This window comes from Manacus candei, unplaced genomic scaffold (genome assembly GCF_025592945.1).
Source record: "Manacus candei isolate 608988 ecotype Guabito, Panama unplaced genomic scaffold, ASM2559294v1 h1tg000022l, whole genome shotgun sequence".
NCBI lineage: Eukaryota > Metazoa > Chordata > Aves > Passeriformes > Pipridae > Manacus > Manacus candei.
Genome location: NW_026138070.1, coordinates 3236713 through 3254764, shown reverse-complemented (window position 1 = coordinate 3254764; position 18052 = coordinate 3236713). Strand labels below are relative to the sequence as shown.

General features: G+C 41.3%; 1 protein-coding gene across 6 annotated transcripts in view; it reads left to right on the top strand.

Annotated features, from left to right (window-relative positions):
• The first annotated feature begins 10 nt into the window (after positions 1-10).
• Positions 11-18052, top strand: part of VPS13D (vacuolar protein sorting 13 homolog D) — a 92730-nt gene continuing 74688 nt past the window's right edge. For 4 of the 6 annotated variants that reach the window (XM_051786475.1, XM_051786474.1, XM_051786473.1 and 1 more), the window contains exons 1-21: positions 16-125; positions 2562-2730; positions 3422-3499; positions 3735-3925; positions 4202-4282; positions 4603-4719; positions 4939-5043; positions 5375-5545; positions 6162-6262; positions 6771-6939; positions 8306-8398; positions 9123-9333; positions 9881-10066; positions 10288-10418; positions 11106-11178; positions 11668-11838; positions 12221-12351; positions 12691-12823; positions 13250-15472; positions 15658-15809; positions 16556-17590. In XM_051786475.1, coding sequence (XP_051642435.1) covers positions 2634-2730; positions 3422-3499; positions 3735-3925; positions 4202-4282; positions 4603-4719; positions 4939-5043; positions 5375-5545; positions 6162-6262; positions 6771-6939; positions 8306-8398; positions 9123-9333; positions 9881-10066; positions 10288-10418; positions 11106-11178; positions 11668-11838; positions 12221-12351; positions 12691-12823; positions 13250-15472; positions 15658-15809; positions 16556-17590 — 5649 coding nt within the window. In that variant the 5' untranslated portion in view covers positions 16-125; positions 2562-2633. Of the gene's footprint in view, positions 126-2561; positions 2731-3421; positions 3500-3734; positions 3926-4201; positions 4283-4602; positions 4720-4938; positions 5044-5374; positions 5546-6161; positions 6263-6770; positions 6940-8305; positions 8399-9122; positions 9334-9880; positions 10067-10287; positions 10419-11105; positions 11179-11667; positions 11839-12220; positions 12352-12690; positions 12824-13249; positions 15473-15657; positions 15810-16555; positions 17591-18052 lie in introns of all 6 variants that reach the window. The other 2 variants (XM_051786477.1, XM_051786476.1) reach the window with 1 other exon arrangement.

The window sequence follows — 18052 nt, the reverse complement described above, 5'->3', positions numbered from 1 at the left end:
TTACCGGGCCCCGCCCTCAGGGGGGGCGTTCCCGGCGCCCCAATCGATCGCTCGGCGCTCCCGCACCCCGGGCGCGCCCCCGCGACCGCCCGGCGCGCGCCCGCCGCCCCCCGCCCGCAGCGCAGGTGGGTCCGGGGGTCCCGGGGGGACGGGGGAGGGAACGGGGAGACCGAGGGGGGGCACACGGAGAGGGCACGGGGAGACCCCCCCCCCCCGAGCGCCGCTGCCCCTTCCCTCCTGCGTCAGCCACCGCTCCCGGCCCGGGGCGCCCCTCCCTGCCGCACGCCCCGCCCCAGCCGGGGGAGGGTGGGCGAGGGGCGGCCGCGCCGGGTCCCGGCCCCGCGCCCACCGCGGGGCAGCGCCGGGGCAGGGCCGGGGGGGGCTCAGCCCCGCCGCGTGGCGTGGCCTGGAGGCGGGGGGGGTCCCTCAGGGCCTCCCCCACGGCCGGGGCCGTTCGCCGCCTCAGGGGTCCCTCCGGCGGGGACACCGCGGGGTCCCTCGGGCTCCCCGGGGCAAGGTGACCTTTGGCTTCCTCGCGGCACGCGGGGCTGCCCCGGTGTGCCCGGCACTGCCCCGGTGTGCCCGGCACTGCCCCGGCACTGCCCCGGGGGTGCTGCCCGCCCGGGGTCAGGGTGCTTTCCGGCAGTGCCCCCCTTCCCAGCGCCCTCCCTGCTGTTCCCCTGGGGTTGGAAATCGCTGCTTTTCCCGGCGAAAAGGAGCCACAGCTGAGCCACGGCCTGGTTTGGGCTTTGGTCCCTGTTGTACTCCGTGTGCGCGTGTGTTGAGGAAACTAAAACAGCCACAGAAAAGAAATGTCTTGCTTTTCTCCTCTGTGGCACAGCAGTGCCATTTTTAACCACGTTAAAAATGTAAAAGCTTTAAAACATTTGGAAGATTCCTGTATGGTTAGTTGTGTCCCACGGGTTAAGGTTAAGGAGATAATTTACTTTATTTACAGCTTTTAGGGTAACTTCAGGCATGGAACTGTTCATGAACTGGAGGATTTCAGCCCTTGGATGCTGATCTCAATGTTCCTTCAACATCTTTCCTCTGCTTTGGCTCCAAACACTTGTAGATTTCTTTTTTATTGACTTCTTTTTTTTAGTGGCAATATGATAAGGATGACTGTATTTGCTTTTGTTTCGTCTTCAGCTTTCTTGTCACTTTTATTAGAATAAAAACCTTTTATTGGAATAAAAAATAAAAGCTTGTGGCCCAAGAGTAAGAATGCTCAGACTTTATTATGTGGAATAATACTACTGTGTTTGAAAACTGTTGAGAAATTATACAAAGATAAAAATGTCAAACACATATAAATGAAGCTGTGACATAGTCAAAATCAAACTTCCCTGTGCTGTTTTCTGTTTCACTTTGCAGGACAGCATGGTTTCACTTTCAGCCGTTAGAAAAAGCCTTTCATTGTTTGCTTAGTTCTGGTTATTTTATTTAGCTCTTAGTTAAATGTTTTCACTGGCTTTTTAAAAAAGAAATAAAGGCTCAAATGGGGGTGCCTAAAATCGAGCCAACCTCCTCAGGGGAAAACCTTAAATCCTAATATGAAATTTAAAATGTGACTCTTGAAGTTGTCGTTTCCTTCTATTGCCTAATGTAAATAAATTATGTATCTTGCTTCTCTGCTCTGTAAAACTCTGTGATTTAGGGAGGTCTGGGGGATCGAGAGAGTTTTTTAAGCACAAAATCGGTACATTTACTCCATTCTAACCCCAAGAAATGGCCTGCATGCTTTTTTCCTCACTGTGCCAAGCTCCATCCTGCCCTTGTGGAAGCTCATAGCACTTTTGCAATTCACTGGTTAAAAACTTGGACGGGAGCTTTGGGATTTTAATGCCCTGATTGCCACATAGGTTGAAACAGAAATGTCTGGAGAAGAGTGTGATGGGAAATGTTGAGCAGTGGGGCTGCTCTAATGTAACTTTTCCCCTCCCCAGTGCAGGAATCTCTGCTGTCACTCTGGAAACCTGTTGGAGTAACTGTTGATGAGCTATTTATGGGGCTTGTATCTGGTTACTTCCCACACACAGGCTCTCCCAAAAAGGGGTTTGGGGAGTTGCTTCACAGATGCCATGTAAGAATTCTACAAAAATACAGTCATAGGCTCCAGGCTGTTATTTCAGACCAGGCTGTGCCAAACCCAGCACGAAGGAAATATTGGCACCAGAGGTTGAGGAGGCCGCTGCAAAACTGCTTCAGATCAACGTGGAATTTTAGCCTTCCCTTTTCTGGAAGAGGATTGTAGATTGGCCTCGTCGGTTATTGCAACAAAATGTGGTGTTTTGTTTAGGAAAAAGGATGGAAAGATGAACTTAATGTGCAAATGGGAGTGGTGTGTAATCACCAGAGCTCTGTGTGAAACTGGTTTGACCCTTAAAGAGCTCAGGATAAACCATTTTTAAGGTAGAAATCAACCTTAGTTGATTTTACTTCTCTTTTACTCCTCTTTAGATAGATCACAGTAAGAATTACAGTGGCAGTGGTGGTATGTCATCTCTGCTGAGAGTGGATATTTCAGACAATAATTTTCTTCTTGTTTTTTCTTTCAGAGGGAGACTAATTATGGAACAGAAATCCAGAAAATGACAGAAAACCGTTAGTTGCCCTCTTCCAGGACAGTCATGTTGGAAGGGTTGGTAGCCTGGGTCCTCAACACCTACCTGGGCAAATATGTCAACAACCTGAACACAGACCAGCTCTCAGTGGCACTTCTGAAGGGTGAGGGAGGCCTCTCTGTTGTGTTTTTATACTGTGATTTAAAAAAAGAGAAGTGTTTCGGTAATAACTGGAAGGTGGAATAGAAATAATCACTTAATATTGTGTTTAACCTTTAATTTAAATCAGGGTTTGGTGCTGGAACTTTACTGGGGCAGGAAGTGTTCTGCACTCTTTGCCTCTTACCTTTTGGTGCTCGTAGTTACTCCCCTGTAATCTGATTTGTGTCATGTTATGTCCACGAGTTCTGTACTTTGTACACAGTCCTCCAGTCAATACTCTCTGGTTCACCCTTTGCTGTGTTATCTGCTGTTTCTAGAGAGAATATTTTGTAACACTTCAAGGCTTTTCTGTCTGAGCTTTTGGCAATATTAAGAAAATAAGTATCTCTTTTGAAAAGATGATAAGGAAAGGCTTCCTCCATGGTTACAGTGAAGTTCAGATCTAAAACCTCACTGGAGATGGCTTCTAGATGACCTCATCAAATAGTTTGAGCCCATGACATCAGAAAATTAACAAGTGTGTGAAGTAACCATTGTGATTGTAACACAACCTGGTTGGCTGTTCTCATGAAATCCTATTTGACTTTTTTTAAAAAACACAATACCGGTCATTTTAGGCTTACAGTGTTCAAGTTGGCTTTCTTTAGCATAATTCTGTTTAGCAGACTTGTCTTTTTTTCTGCTTTGTATAGGTGCTGTTGAATTGGAAAACCTGCCACTAAAAAAAGATGCTTTAAAGGAACTGGAATTACCGTTTGAAGTAAAGGCAGGTTTGTATTTTGCTTGTGTGTGCAGGACAGATATTTTCTGAACAGGAAGTGTTGCATGTTTTAGAGGACCCTTTTACCTGTGAGTCAGAGCTTGAACAAACGAGGTACCCTGATTTTCAGGTTATTTCTATCTTAGTTTGTTTGTTTCTTACACCACTTTTGCTTTGAGGTTTTCTAAGGGTGATAAAGTGAGTTTTCACAGGAATCTGACAGCGTCTCCGTTTTGTATATCCAGGTTTCATTGGCAAAATAACACTGCAGATCCCTTTTTATCGTCCACATGTGGATCCATGGGTGATATCTGTCTCAAAACTGCACCTCATTGGTGCACCAGAAAAAAAGGGAGAGTTTGATGAGGAAAGGGAGAAGTTGCAAGAGAGAGAACACAAGAAAGCCCTTCTGCTGGCACTTGAGGAAAAATGGAAAGTGAGTCACACTTGTGTTTCATAGTGTATGGATTATATTTAAGATGTAACAAGTGGGAGAACAAATGCACAGGAAATGGAGGTAGAGTTGGATTTGTACCTGCTGACATAGAGCAATTTGTGCCCCACCACCCCTCACCACATATGTTGGAGACACTGAAATAGTTGGGGTTTTTTCTTTCTCCCTGTTAACAGTGATTTCAGTGTGTCAAAGGATATTTTCTCCTGACCAGCTGTTACAGTGGTTGGTAATGCTTATTCCTATTTTCTCTTTTAGAAAGAACAACAACAGAAAGGGGAGTCCTACTGGTACTCAGTTACTGCATCTGTAGTCACAAGAATTGTAGAAAACATTGAAGTAAGTAAGTCTGTGTGTCTTTGGTTGGCAGTTGCTCATTTGCCTTTAAAATGGAGAATAATAGTGGGATAGGGGGAAAAAAAAGCACACTGTGTTTGAAAGTGGCTTGTTGGGTTTTGAGGAGAAGGGCAGGGTCTTATGGGATCTGAGGAGAAGACAGAACCAGAGAGCAAAAACACAGAAAAGAGGAACGGGATTTCTGTGAGGTCTAAATAACTACCAGAAATTGGAGAATTGCAGAAATCAGTATTCATGAAAAGTACTGCTGCCTGCTGTAAGGATATAAATAGTGTCTCTAGTAGTGTTCTTTTTCTGTCTAGTTAAAAATCCAGGATGTGCATCTGAGGTTTGAAGATGGGGTCACAAATCCCTCGCAGCCCTTTGCGTTTGGCGTGTGCATCAAAAACGTCTCGATGCAAAATGCAGTGTTTGAACCAGTAAGTGCAACTGTGTTTGAGAGCTCCTGGCAGCTCAGGTGGGATCCTGCATTTTATGGGACCTAGTAAATGTTTAGTAAACCACATGGCATTTTAATAATCTTTTGGTCGTTGTAATAAATGGATTCTGAGCATTTCATATTGTTTATTGAGTGTGTAGAACTGAAAACTCACCATGTGGTGTGTGATCCTGACTTTGTTCCACTTTTTCTACTCCAGGTGGAGAAGCTCATGCGGAAAAAACAGCTGGATGTTGCTGATTTCAGTGTTTATTGGGATACCAACTGCACTTTGTTGGGTGACCTCCCTCCTGGTCAGCTGCAGGTACAGAGAGGGGTTTTGTATATGAAAGAGAAATTGTTGTTAGTCTCCCTTCTATACTGAAGACCCAACTGACTTAGAATTTATTGAATGTGATGATTTCAAGAGCAACAGAAGTTTATGGTTTCATGCTCTAATGACAGGATACATGTGCAACCCACAAAGGCTGTGCTGTGAAATACTTTGTTTTGCTTCTGAAGAGAGAATGTGTTTAAGAGGGTTTTTTTCAATGGACTGGCATCCAAATAAAGTACATTCCAATATATGAAACCAATGCATCCTAATAAGTATTGGACACTCACTTCTTAGAGAGTAATTTGCCTGTAACCCACAGGAAGCAATGGATAGAAGTATGGAAAGTCGGGATCACAATTACATCATGGAGCCTGTCTGCACTTCTGCTCTTCTGAAGAGAAACTGCTCCAAGGAGCCTTTAAGATCCCGCCACACTCCACGGCTGGAATGTGACATTCAGCTTGAGACTATTCCCCTGAAGCTTTCACAGGTAAATACCAACCATTTACCTCTCAGTAACTGAAACAGACACCATAAAACTGTGGCTGTTTTATGTGGCAGTTTTATGTTTGTAACATCTTAAATATCATTACTGCAGCATAAAATGAATACTCTCTGAAAGATTTTATTTGAGAGGCAGCTCAAATGGATGTACTGAATAACTTGTTTGTTTTAAAGCCAAGCTTTCCAAATTATTGAATTATTTTACTGCAACTGATTATTGCAAAAACATTAAATGTTTTGTTTGTTGTAGTAACAGAAGGGATGCATTTGGGGTTTTCAGTCTATAGAATATACAGTAGCAGCTGATGTTGTGTTGATAACTGAGGTGGAAGGAGATTTCATTCTGTGCATTTGTAAATAAAGAAGCTGTAAGTGGAATGTCACACATGAACTACTACCTGCTGGGAGAAGATATGTGACACTGGAGAACAAAATTATGAATTATGATTAACGTTAATCTAAATTCTGAAGCCATGTGCAGGCCATTGATGCAGATAAACTAATCTTGTGGTTGGGTTTTTGTTTGGGTTTTGTCCCCTCCCCTTTGCTTTGGAAAGCACTCCAGTATTGCCTCATTGATTTGTGTATTATTTCACTAACAGATGCAGTACCAGCAGATGATGGGATTTTTAAAGGAACTGGCAAGAAAGGAACGACAGCTTAAATTCAGGAAGTGGAGACCAAAGGTTACAGTAACAGAGAAGTAAGTACATCTCCATATGTGATGTTGTTAATAGGACATTAAAAGCTATAATAGGGAAACTAGCATGAGACAAATACAAAAGGGTACATAATACCCAAATATTAGAGATGCAGTTAATATTTTTTTCCTCTACCTCAGAAATCAGTTGTAAATATTCAGCCATAATTCAAACTTAAAATTATCCTTACCCGAGGCTTTCAATCCAGTTTATGTAACTCAGCATTTTGACTCTGCCTGATCCATGACAGCTGGACCAAATCCCACTGGGGTGGTGGGACTCTGGGGAGCACTGTCCTGCCAGTGTGTGGAACTAAATCCCACTGGGGTGGTGGGACTTTGGGGAGCCCTGTCCTGCCAGTGTGTGGAACCAGCCCATCTGCTGCTTTTCCTGGCCAGCTGCCCACTGCTTCCCGCTGAATCTCCTGGACCTTTCACCAGTTTGCCATGCACTTGGGTTGTGGTTTTTTTTATGAACTACTGGTAAGACAATAATTTCCCACTTTTCCAGCTGCCGGGAGTGGTGGATCTTTGCTCTGAACGCGAATCTGTCGGAGATCAGGGAGCAGAGACAACGTTCCACGTGGGAATTCGCGCTGCACCGGGCCCGGGATGCCGTGTCCTACACTGACCTGTACTACAGCAAGCTGAAGGGGGAACCACTGACTGCTGCAGAGCAGGTATTTAGATCTGAGTTTCTTCTGCAGTGTTAATTAATCATCTTACATTTGGGTCGTTTCATCTTTCCAAATTTAAAATCTGGTCTAGTTTAGAGACGCCTCGAGTCGTGCTGCAGCCATTTCTGCTGAACAGACTCTCTTCTGACCACGGCTGAGCTTTTAAAGATGAAACCTGGGCCTGTGGGAGGTGTGTGTGCTGCAGGGTTCCTGTGTTTTTGTTTTGCTCTGCAAAAAGCTGTCTGTTTTTTGAGCTGTAACTGGTGTTCACCAAAAATAGCATTAACTGTTATAGAATGCTCATGTCAGCCTGTGACATCCTTTCTTAACTCATGTGCTCTATAGATCCAAAATGTATTTAAGTATCAGAAATATGTCTGCCCCTATCGTTGGGTAGATAATTGGGAAAAAAATTGTGGCTAGTTGACAATGTGTTTGGGGGTCTTTTATTGTTTGTTTTGTTTTGTTTTTCCACAGTTGATTTTAGGATGAAGAATTTAGTGCCCCCAATAATTAATCTCTGACCTACTTCAGAACCCCCCCTCCCATGAACTATAATTATCTGCTTTTTATCTTAATATATATTGGGACTTTTTTGTTGAATCAGTTGAGGGCACCATGTACCTCACCTGTCTTAATTACAAGTGCAGATCTGTTCATACTTTAAATTGTCTGTAGTCTATACTTATGTTACTTAGAGATGAGCTGTAGGAGTAGGTCAGTGTACAGAAAATTTTACAATACATGGCAAAGCAGTAGAGTGTTACTTTCATAGAGCTTGTATTGTGTTCAGCAGAGCTGTGAAATGTAACGAGGGCAGTGGCAGTGGACTAGAAAAATGTCTTTTGATTTCTTGTTCCACAGTAAGATTCTTTAGGCTTAGGTGAAGTCATCATTTCCACAAACAACTTGTTAATCAGCACAAAGAAGACAACATGTCTGAGTAGCTGCCAATGAATACTACTTTGTCCTAAATTACACAGTTCATTTCCTCCACCTTCTTTACTCGACAGCAGCTTTTTTTGCTCCTGGCTAAGCAAGGCATCCTGTTCAATCAGGTTACTTTCCATGGCTTAAATTTTGTGCTGCAAATCTTGCTTCTGATTTCTGATAGGAGGATATAGTTGGGTAAAGATTTTTTACCCCGAAAAGTGTTAAAATAATATATTTTACAATGCAAATAGACTGTATTTGTAGTTGAGGAGAATGTCAGGGTTGCAGTTACCCACGTGGGCACTTGGGTATGATCATTAATGCCATGTTAGTTGTTCCTATGAGTCTCTAACTCAGTGCAGAGGTATTTGAAATGTTTGTGAACAACATGCTGTGTTCTTTTACTGCAGGTACTTGACCTTTTTTGTCTTTCCAGGCAGAAATGCATCGCATTGAGGATGAACAGACTTATGAAGAGCTGAAGATTCTGTATGAGATAGTTCACAATAAATTTCATGACCTGGTTGAGGTGAGGAATATTCTCCATACAGGGTAATATTTGCAATTTTTAGCTGATTATTCTGAGGTATTGTGTGTTCTGTTCTGCTGGAGAGCCTTAGCATGTATTTGCTTTGATTTAGATGTGTGGTATTAATGCTAAAATTGCAAAAATGTTCAGTTCCTGTAGTTTTTACTGCTGTGTCTCTTGCACAGTGAAATCTTTTGCCTAGTAATATGATGATCTTCCCCAGCAGTATCCTTGCCAGAATTTCTAGGGCAGGTACTCTCCATCTTAAAGAAACAGATAGTGGAAATGAGTACTTGTAATGAGCGTTTTCCCAGAATAAATACGTGGCAGAAATGAGCCCCATGGAAATGGCTGCTGAGCACACTTCATAAAACGTGGACTAATCTCTGTAACAGTTCAATGTCATCTCTCTCAAATACAGTTGCTAAAATTTAGAGCTGTGCTTTATGGTATCAAATGACTTCTTCTTTGGCTTAGTGTTTCTAGACTTAAGATTTAAATAATGACATATGGCTTCATATATGAATGTGCAGCACTGAGTGATGATCTATTTGTTATTTCTGTGCTGCTGCTCTTCTGTAGGCTGAGTATTGATTGAGACACTGCTGGAGTGCTGAGTAAACAGGAGATGGAGCTGTGTTTTTATTGTGATGTTTTTGTACACTTGTGATACTCTTTCACTTACCAGCAGTAATGTGTGTGTGTGTTCAATATTCAAACACAGAATGTCAAAGAACCCTTGCCTGATTCCCTTGGAGGTTCCCCTACTGCAGAGTCCACCCATGGCAGCAACACTGGGATGCTGCAGTACCTCCAGTCTTGGTTTCCTGGCTGGGGAGGTTGGTATGGAGATACCCAGCAGACATATGAAGGTGAACCTTTTGAAGGGCTGCTGCCAGACCCAAAGGAACAGTGGAATCCAGAAGACATCCTGGGTATGGAAATACAGGGTTTGCTACCATAGTGTGATACCTGGTCCAGGTGAACAGAAGCAGCTCTTTGGTTCTGTGCTGTTAAAGGGTTCCCTGTGTCACCTGAAGTACCCAGGTACCAGACCCTGCCTAGAGCTTAACACCTGTTGGAGTATCTCAGGACCTGGTGAACCTGCTGATTTCCAAAGTGTTATGTGCAATAAATTTGCTTCCACTGTTGTTGATGTTTATGGCAAAGAGCTTTGGGGCTTTTTCTATTCAAGTGGGGGGTTCATGTGACTGGGTATAACAGTAACAGTCCTGGGTTGTTGGGGTCTTTGTAAATTTATATTTACATTACCTTATTGAAGTAGAAGAGTTCTATGGAATATTCAGTATTTTTGAGGAAAAAGGTTTATCTGCTCTATCTTTTGTTTCTGTTCTTCTTCCCTAGAGCTGGAGAAATCTTTATTTTCAAATCAAAGAAACTGTTTCATTCTTCAGTAGCCTTTCACAATCTTAATTTATGTAATATGTTCTTTTGATTTTTGTTTTGTTTTTTTTTCATTAGGTGCAGATGAATTTTTTGATCCTGCTGCAGATGCTTCAAGCATGAATACCTTTACCAAGAGAGATCATGTTTTTGCTAAATTAAATCTACAGTTGCAGGGTGGCTCTTTCACTCTTTTGCATAAGAAGAAGAAGAAGAAGGTGGTGCCTGCTGAGGAGACTGCTTTTATGCAGCTGGAGTTTTCAGGTAATAAGCCCATTTCTGTTCTTTCTCCCAAAGGACCAGAGCTGCCTCACAGTCATTGTAATGTATAACAAACTATAAAAATGTTTGGGTTTTTTGGTAGAAATAAATATACATTTAAGTACTTTCAAAAGTGCTTGTTGGACAGTGTTTGTTATCTGTGAAATTAAAGTAAAATGTATCCTGTGTACTAAAAGGAACAATTTTATGTCTTTATGTTCCAGGTGTAAAGATCTTGGCAGAATCCCTTCCTCGCAGAAAGTCTTCCCTTCTCAAAGTTCAGCTTGGTGGTCTTTTCCTGAGGGATTTGGCAACAGAAGGGACCATATTTCCTGTTCTTGTTTTCCCAAATCCTGTAGGTGAAAAAAAAAACTCTCTAAGTTACTCTGTAGGCTGCATAAGTGTGTATGAAACTAGTTATACTCCAAAACTCAACACATGTTTTTCTTATCCCAGAAAGAGAACACAAAAGTCTTGAGGAAAAATTTCCACTTGCTGAACTTAGTTTTCCCCTCCCTTTCAAAAGATCATTTGCAGAAGTCCTCATCTTTTGCTCTGTATGATTGTGACTTTAACCTTTTATGTGTTGGGATGAAGATAATTTGTTGAACAACATTTGATTTTTGGAACAATCACCATTGCTGCTTAACCAGTGATTGTTCTTTTCCATAAAGCTCTGTGGTCCAAGTAAAGGTTTTATTTCCCCTGTACACTGGTACACTAAAGGCAGAAATGAATTCCAGAGGAGATTTCAAATTTCTCTTCCGAGCAAACAAAATTTGAATGCAATGCCATGAGAATTTCCCATGTATTTTGTGCTTTGTACTGGCTGCAATTTGCACTTCAGCCTGTCTGCTACAGGAGTGGGTAGTGTTGGCTTCTTAGTCATACTTTCTTCTCCTGTTTCACCATGGCAGGGAAAAAAAATGTACATAATAATCTCAGGCTATACATACATTTCAACAGAAAATACTTTTATGCTTATGTCAGGTGGCTTGGTTGATTTTATCTAAACAATCTTTTTCTTTTAAATTCTTATCAGCAAAAAGAGGTTGGCTGCATGTCTTCCTTTGGACTCCAAAGTTTGTCCTCAGAAATGACTAATCAGAACACTGGTAAAGATTTCATTTTATGTTTGATGACATAATTCCTACAAACCAGAAATTTCAAAACTGAGTGCCTAGAGTTTTGAATTCATGCAAATGCTTTTTGCAAGTGGTAAAGATAAAATCATAGAAGCTTTGTTTGGCCAGAAGGGTGGATGCAAGTTGGCTGTAAAGAAAGTAAGAAAAGATGTATTTCAAGACAATAGGAGTTGTATCTGCTCTGTGTTTTGGTTTAAAAAAGTTGTTAGGAGATCAACAGTAAGGCCCCAGTTTTACAAATGTTTTTATATATATACAAACATGTTGAATTCTGTTGATTGTAGAAATTGATGTTATTGCTTTTCTGTTACTAAAGAATTCTTAGACACTTCTACTTTCCTGGTAGTACCAGTTAAAAATCAGTTATTAAATTCTTTGGGGTTTGTTTTTTGCTTTTTGTCTATTTGTTTGTTTGGGGGGTTTTTTTACAACTGCTTTTTGTAACTTTTTTTTTTTCAGTTGCAGATCCTGATGCCCCAGTGTTTGAGATGCTTTATGAGAGAAATCCAATCCACAGCACTTTTGAGAGGCGCCTGGAAGTCAGTACCAGACCTCTAAATATTATTTACAATCCACAAGCCATTAAGAAAGTAGCTGACTTCTTCTACAAGGGAAGGGTTCATACCTCAGGTTAACCTTTATTGTGTTTTTTGGTGGGGTTGGGGTTTTGTTGGTGGTATTTTATCTTTTCTTGTCTTTCATTTTTATTTATTCGCATTCTTAGAAACACAAAGCACAAATCAAAGAATCCCCACTTTAAATTTAAATTAAGCTAATAAAGACCAGAAAAAGGAAGTGTTTTTTTAGGGGGACTGTTTTGTGCTTAGATGCTTCCTTTTCTTTGTGCAGCAGCCTGGTGAGTACAGACAGTGCCTTTCACCTGCTGTGTTTGCCTGGCCTATATTTTACTGCAAAAACTCAAATCTTTTCTGTTTTCTCCTTCTTTTCTTTTTTTCCTGATTCAGTAACATGAACAAAGTTATACCTAGTGAGTTTTCCATCTCTTGTGCAGGTTTTGGTTATCAATCTGAGTTAGAGGCAAGAGTGGCTGAAGCTGCCAGAAGACAGTACAACAAGCTGAAAATGCAGACAAAAGCTGAAATCAGGCAAACTATTGATCGTTTGCTGGTTGGAGACTTCATTGTAAGTTTGTGTCCCAAAAATGTTTATGTACCTTTCAGCCTTTTGTTTTAGGACTTGAAGCTCTAAGAGTGGGGCTTGTTGTTTGTTTGAGTGGTCTTTGTAAGCAGGTGGGGGGTTATACAGGTGGTGGTGTAATATTCCTTTGCCATCAGGAAATCCATGTTTGTGGTGCAGGGGATGTTTCACCTGCTGAAAAATGTCTCTTTATTGGCTGTAAAGGGAGTCTGTGGTTTAACAAGGTACCAAACTTGAGTGTGGCTGGAGTTTGTGAAGGTCAGCTCATGGCTTTTTTGCTTATGTTTTCTTCTGGGCTATTAAGTCTTCCTTCTTAACTTGCAGGAAAACAGCAAAAGCTGGACCGTGTGCCTTGATATCTCTGCCCCTCAGGTGATCTTTCCTGATGATTTCAAATTTGTGGATCCAGTGTTAGTTGTTGTAGATCTGGGAAGAATATTACTCACCAATTCTCAAGGTATGATCTAGAATTATTGTAGCTTTCCACCTTCTTTCAGAAACTCAGAGCTTAAAAACAAAAGGGTAAAAAAGGACAGGGAAGTTTTGAGGGGGGGATTCTTGATTTCTAAAGTAGAAAGAATCCTTTTCTTATGATAATAGAATGAAAGTCAATATTAGTCAATAAAGTCAATTGAACAACTGATAGATTTAAACCACACACACACAGATATATATATATATATATATATATATATATAAATCTAATAGAATCTGATAGTATATAATATATAAGGAGACAAGGACAGTGCAAGTATGATTTGTGTTTAAAAAAATACAGCTTAAGACTGGATGACCAGATAACGATAAGAAACTTTTGGAATCAAATACTTTTTTGAATACTTTTGTTTATTTGTTTGTTTACTATTATTTTTTTAATCCACAGAAGAATCTAAAAGAACTGCAGATAATTTTTCCTCAGAAGCCAATGAACTGAGTGATGAGGAATATAAAACACCTCTTGCAACTCCTCCCAATACCCCTCCACCAGAATCCAACACCAGTAGTGGCATCAAAATGTCTGAATTTACTGGAGTAGAAATAAGTGAAGAGCAGCTACAGGCACACTTAATGAGTAAAAAAATGTATGAGAGATACACACTGTCATTTATGGACCTTCAGATCATGGTGGGCCGAGTGAAGGACAACTGGAAGCACGTTCAGGACAGTGATGTGGGTCCAACCCACGTGGTAGAAAAATTCAACGTTCACCTGCAGCTGGAGCGCAGACTGATCTACACCTCAGACCCCAAATACCCAGGGGCTGTCCTGTCTGGCAACCTGCCAGACTTGAAAATTCACATCAATGAAGACAAAATACTGGCTCTGAAGAACTGCCTTACGCAGCTGAGCACGTCTGAAACCAAGTCTGCAGATGCCCTGCACTTAGGGAGAGACAAGATCTTTGCAGAGGTGGACCAGTTTGGCAGTTTGCACGACTCTGTGATGAATCTCACCCAGAGTGTTGTCATGCTGGAGCAGCACACCAGGGAGGTTCTTGTGGAGTCTCAGCTGCTTTTGGCCGAGTTCAAGGTGAACTGTATGCAGCTGGGTGTGGAGAGCAACGGGAGATACATCTCTGTGCTCAAGGTTTTTGGCACCAACGCCCATTTTGTGAAGAGGCCATATGATGCAGAGGTGTCCCTGACTGTCCATGGCCTCTTGCTGGTTGATACTATGCAAACATATGGAACAGACTTTGATCTCCTGATGGCTTCTCATAAGAATCTGAGCTTTGATGTCCCAACAGGGAGCCTTCGAGACAGCAGGGCTCAGTCCCCGGTTTCTGGACCACACGATGCACGTCCCGTCGATGTCACTGCTTTGGCAGAGAGATGCACTACAGCCTCAAACACTTCACCTGGGAACAATGGAAAGGATCAAGAGTCCCTGATAAAATTAGAGTATCAGTTTGTGAGTGCAGAGTGCCCATCCATGAATTTGGATAGCAGCCTGCAGGTGATCTCTCTACAGGTCAACAACCTGGATATCATCCTTAATCCAGAGACTATTGTTGAACTGATTGGGTTTCTCCAGAAATCTTTCCCAAAGGACAAAGAAGATTCTAGTCCTCAGCCTTTAATCACTGACTTGGAAAGAGATTGGAGGGAACAGGAAACATTCCAGTCTACTTATGCCCAGAACACAGAGGTAGCAGTTGATATTCACTGGTTGAATATACTCCTCCTCAGGACAGTTGGCATGACAAATGGAGAAAAATATGGCAGAAAAATTGCCACAGCCAGTATTGGTGGCACCAAAGTGAATGTCTCCATGTGCAGTAAACTGGATGTGAATGGCTCTCTTGGATGCCTTCACCTTATGGATCTGACACAGGACAATGTAAAGAACCAGTACGTGGTGAGCATAGGGAACACAGTGAGGTATGAAAATCTCATGGGTGATGTAGATTACTTTGAATCTTTATTCTTCAGGCTCGATGATGGGAATAGCCTTCCAGATGCTTTAAGTTTCACTTTCACAGAAAAGTCAAAAGAGGAGTGTTCTCTCAACCTCAAAATGGCCTCCTTACACTACAACCACTCAGCCAAATTCCTGAAGGAGCTGACTTTGTCCATGGATGAGCTGGAGGAGAACTTCCGCAGCATGTTGAAAAGTGCAGCCTCCAAAGTCACCACAGTCCTGGCAACTAAAACTGCTGAATACAGTGAGATGGTTTCTTTGTTTGATACCACCCCACGATCGAGAGATGTTGCCAGCACAGAAGATAATGAAGGGGATGCATTTGGACCACAGCCCCTCAAAACTGATACTATCAAGCTCATATTGAATATAAACATTGAATCCCCAATTGTCTCCATACCTCGAAAGCCTGGTAGCTCTGAACTGCTTGTAGGTCATCTGGGACAGATATCAATCCAGAATTTTGTACCAGGAGAAGATGAATCTACGAGTGATAGGCTGCAAGTTGAAATTAAAGATATTAAAATGTATTCTTTAAATAGCAGTCAGTTTACGAGCAAGAAGGAGCCTGCAAGTGAGACACCTCATGGGCCACATTCTTCCTCAGGTCCTGCCAGTGTTAACAGCCAGGAAGAATCCCATTTTACTCGTCATGACTTCTTTGAATCATTACATAAAGGCCATGGTATGTTACTCAGAGGAGTCTTAATGACTTTAGTATAAGCAGTAGATGGTGCTAAATATGTGTATTGTCCATAGGTCTGACTGTGTTTTGAGCAAGTTCAATAGCTACTACATGATCTCTTCTGTACAGTCTTTATAGGGTAATCACTTATTCTAATGTTGTTTTAATTTCACTTTCTCTTAAAGCTTTCCACATTCTGAATAACACCACCATCCAGTTTAAATTGGAAAAGATCCCACTAGACAGAGATTTGGAGTTAACTTTTCCTCTGAGTAATGAAGACTTTGGAGTATCAAGTGTTATGAGGATTGAAGGGAAATTTGTGAACCCTCTTCAGGTACAGAAATATAGTAATTTCCACTATCAATATAAAAGTATTTCCCTGCATGGAAGATAAGTATTTTTCAGGCCAATATCTTCAGGTTTAACATACTGGTAGTTTAGAAATCATATCCTTATACACATAGTTTGAAGAGACAGTCTTAAGTCATAATAACAATGATGAACATTTAACCTCATTTGGGGGCATTTTAGACATCTTTATGAATTAGTCTAACTTTTGCTTACCTTGAACACAGAAGCAAAAATAATTGTGTCACTGTCCAAATAAATGTATTTGCAGTTCTAGTAGAAACTAAGAATTAAAATGCCATTATCTTGAAAAAAATCTGTGCAGGAGCAGAGGTTTTAAATAAAGGAAACTGAAACTTCTAAAGCTAAGGAGACAAGCAATGATGGCTAAGTAGAAAGTTTGTTCCATACATTACTGTATAATCTCAGCATGGCAAATTAAGTTTGGATGGTTAATTATTTTTAACTAACTCTGTGTGGATGGTTTTTGCCCCAGGAATACAAGGGATCCTGTTGTGGGATCCTCTCCTGTATGTTTCCAGTTGGTGTCATCTTGCAGAGCTAATACAGAAGAATTGTTTTGCTTCAACTTTGCATTGTACCTTGTTCTGGATTACGTTTTACTTGTGGTTTGAAATTGCACAGTCTTTCCACTTGTGAGTTTTAAAATGTATGTACTGATGTTATTAATATGGAGAGCTGTGATGGTTGTTTCTTTTCTCTGCATTGTAGGTGGTGTTAGCAAAACACGTGTATGAACAAGTCCTTCAGACTCTGGATAATTTAATTTACAGCGAAGACTTGAACAAATTTTCAACCACTTCTGTGTCTCCAACTGGTCTTAGTTCTCCTTCAGCATCAGTTCATAGTACAGGCACAGAATTCTCGAGTGAGCGGAAGGAAAATGGCTTATTCAGCCACTCCGGTTTTAATTCTGTTCCAAACAAGCCCTTAGCTATCAGGGAAACAAAGTCTTTCACTCAGATTCAAGCAAACTTTCATATCTCAGAGCTCCAGGTTCAGCTAAGTGGTGATCTCACACTTGGGGCACAAGGTCTTGTCAGCCTTAAGTTTCAGGATTTTGATGTTGAGTTTGCCAAAGATCACCCTCAGACCTTGTCCATCCAGATTGCCTTGCGCTCCCTGCTGATGGAGGATCTCCTGGAAAAGAAACCAGACTCGAAGTACAAGAACCTCATGGTGTCCCGGGGAGCACCCAAGCCCTCCAGTTTAGCACATAAGGAGTATCTTTCCCAGTCCTGTCCCTCAGTATCCAATGCAGAATATCCAGATATGCCACGTTCCCTCCCTTCCCACATGGAAGAAGCACCAAATGTCTTTCAGCTTTACCAAAGACCAGTTTGTGCCTCCCGTAAGAAGCCAAAAGAAGTTGCTGATTCTGAGTATCCTCTGACTCCACCTCCTTCTCCAACAGCAGACAGATCCAAGTTGCCCTGTGGAAAAAGTAACTTTGATGATTCCTTAGTTCATATCAATATATTTCTAGTGGATAGGAAACATCCCGAATTTTCCTCTCGCTATCACAAAATTAACCGTAGTGTAGATGTTGATTTTAATTGCCTAGATGTCTTAATAACTTTGCAAACTTGGGTAGTGATACTGGATTTCTTTGGGATTGGATCCACTGCTGATAACCATGCTATGAAGCCGCAGCCTGAAGATACTCAGCAGACAATCAAATCAGAAATAAATTCCTTGTCAGCTTCTCAAGCCCAAGAGCCTGTAAACACTAAACTGGATCTGAAGGTATACTTGAGATGCAAAACAGTAATTGGATTGTCTGTCATAAAACCTCTGGTTTATAGAAACTTAAGGTGACATTTACATCAAATGTTTTATATTCCAGTGGGGAATGTGCATAAATTCAGAAACAGGTTCAAAGTGTGTGTAGATGCAGCGTAAAAAAAATAGGAGTTATAGAAAAGCAAAACATTTGCAAAATTATTGGCTCCCTTGCTCTGTGACCCTCCTGTCTTGAATGGTAAAGTTGCTTCAGTATTAAAGACATGACATGCTGAAGTTGGTACTTTGCTGTTCTAGGTACTATGGAGTTATTTATACAAAAAAAGTATATACCTTTATATATATATATATATATATATGTATATCTCCATAGATGTCTATACATCTAGATGTATAAACATTTTTTTTAAAAAGACTATGATATACATACATATATATATATTTAGTCTTTGCCCAAAGGTCTAA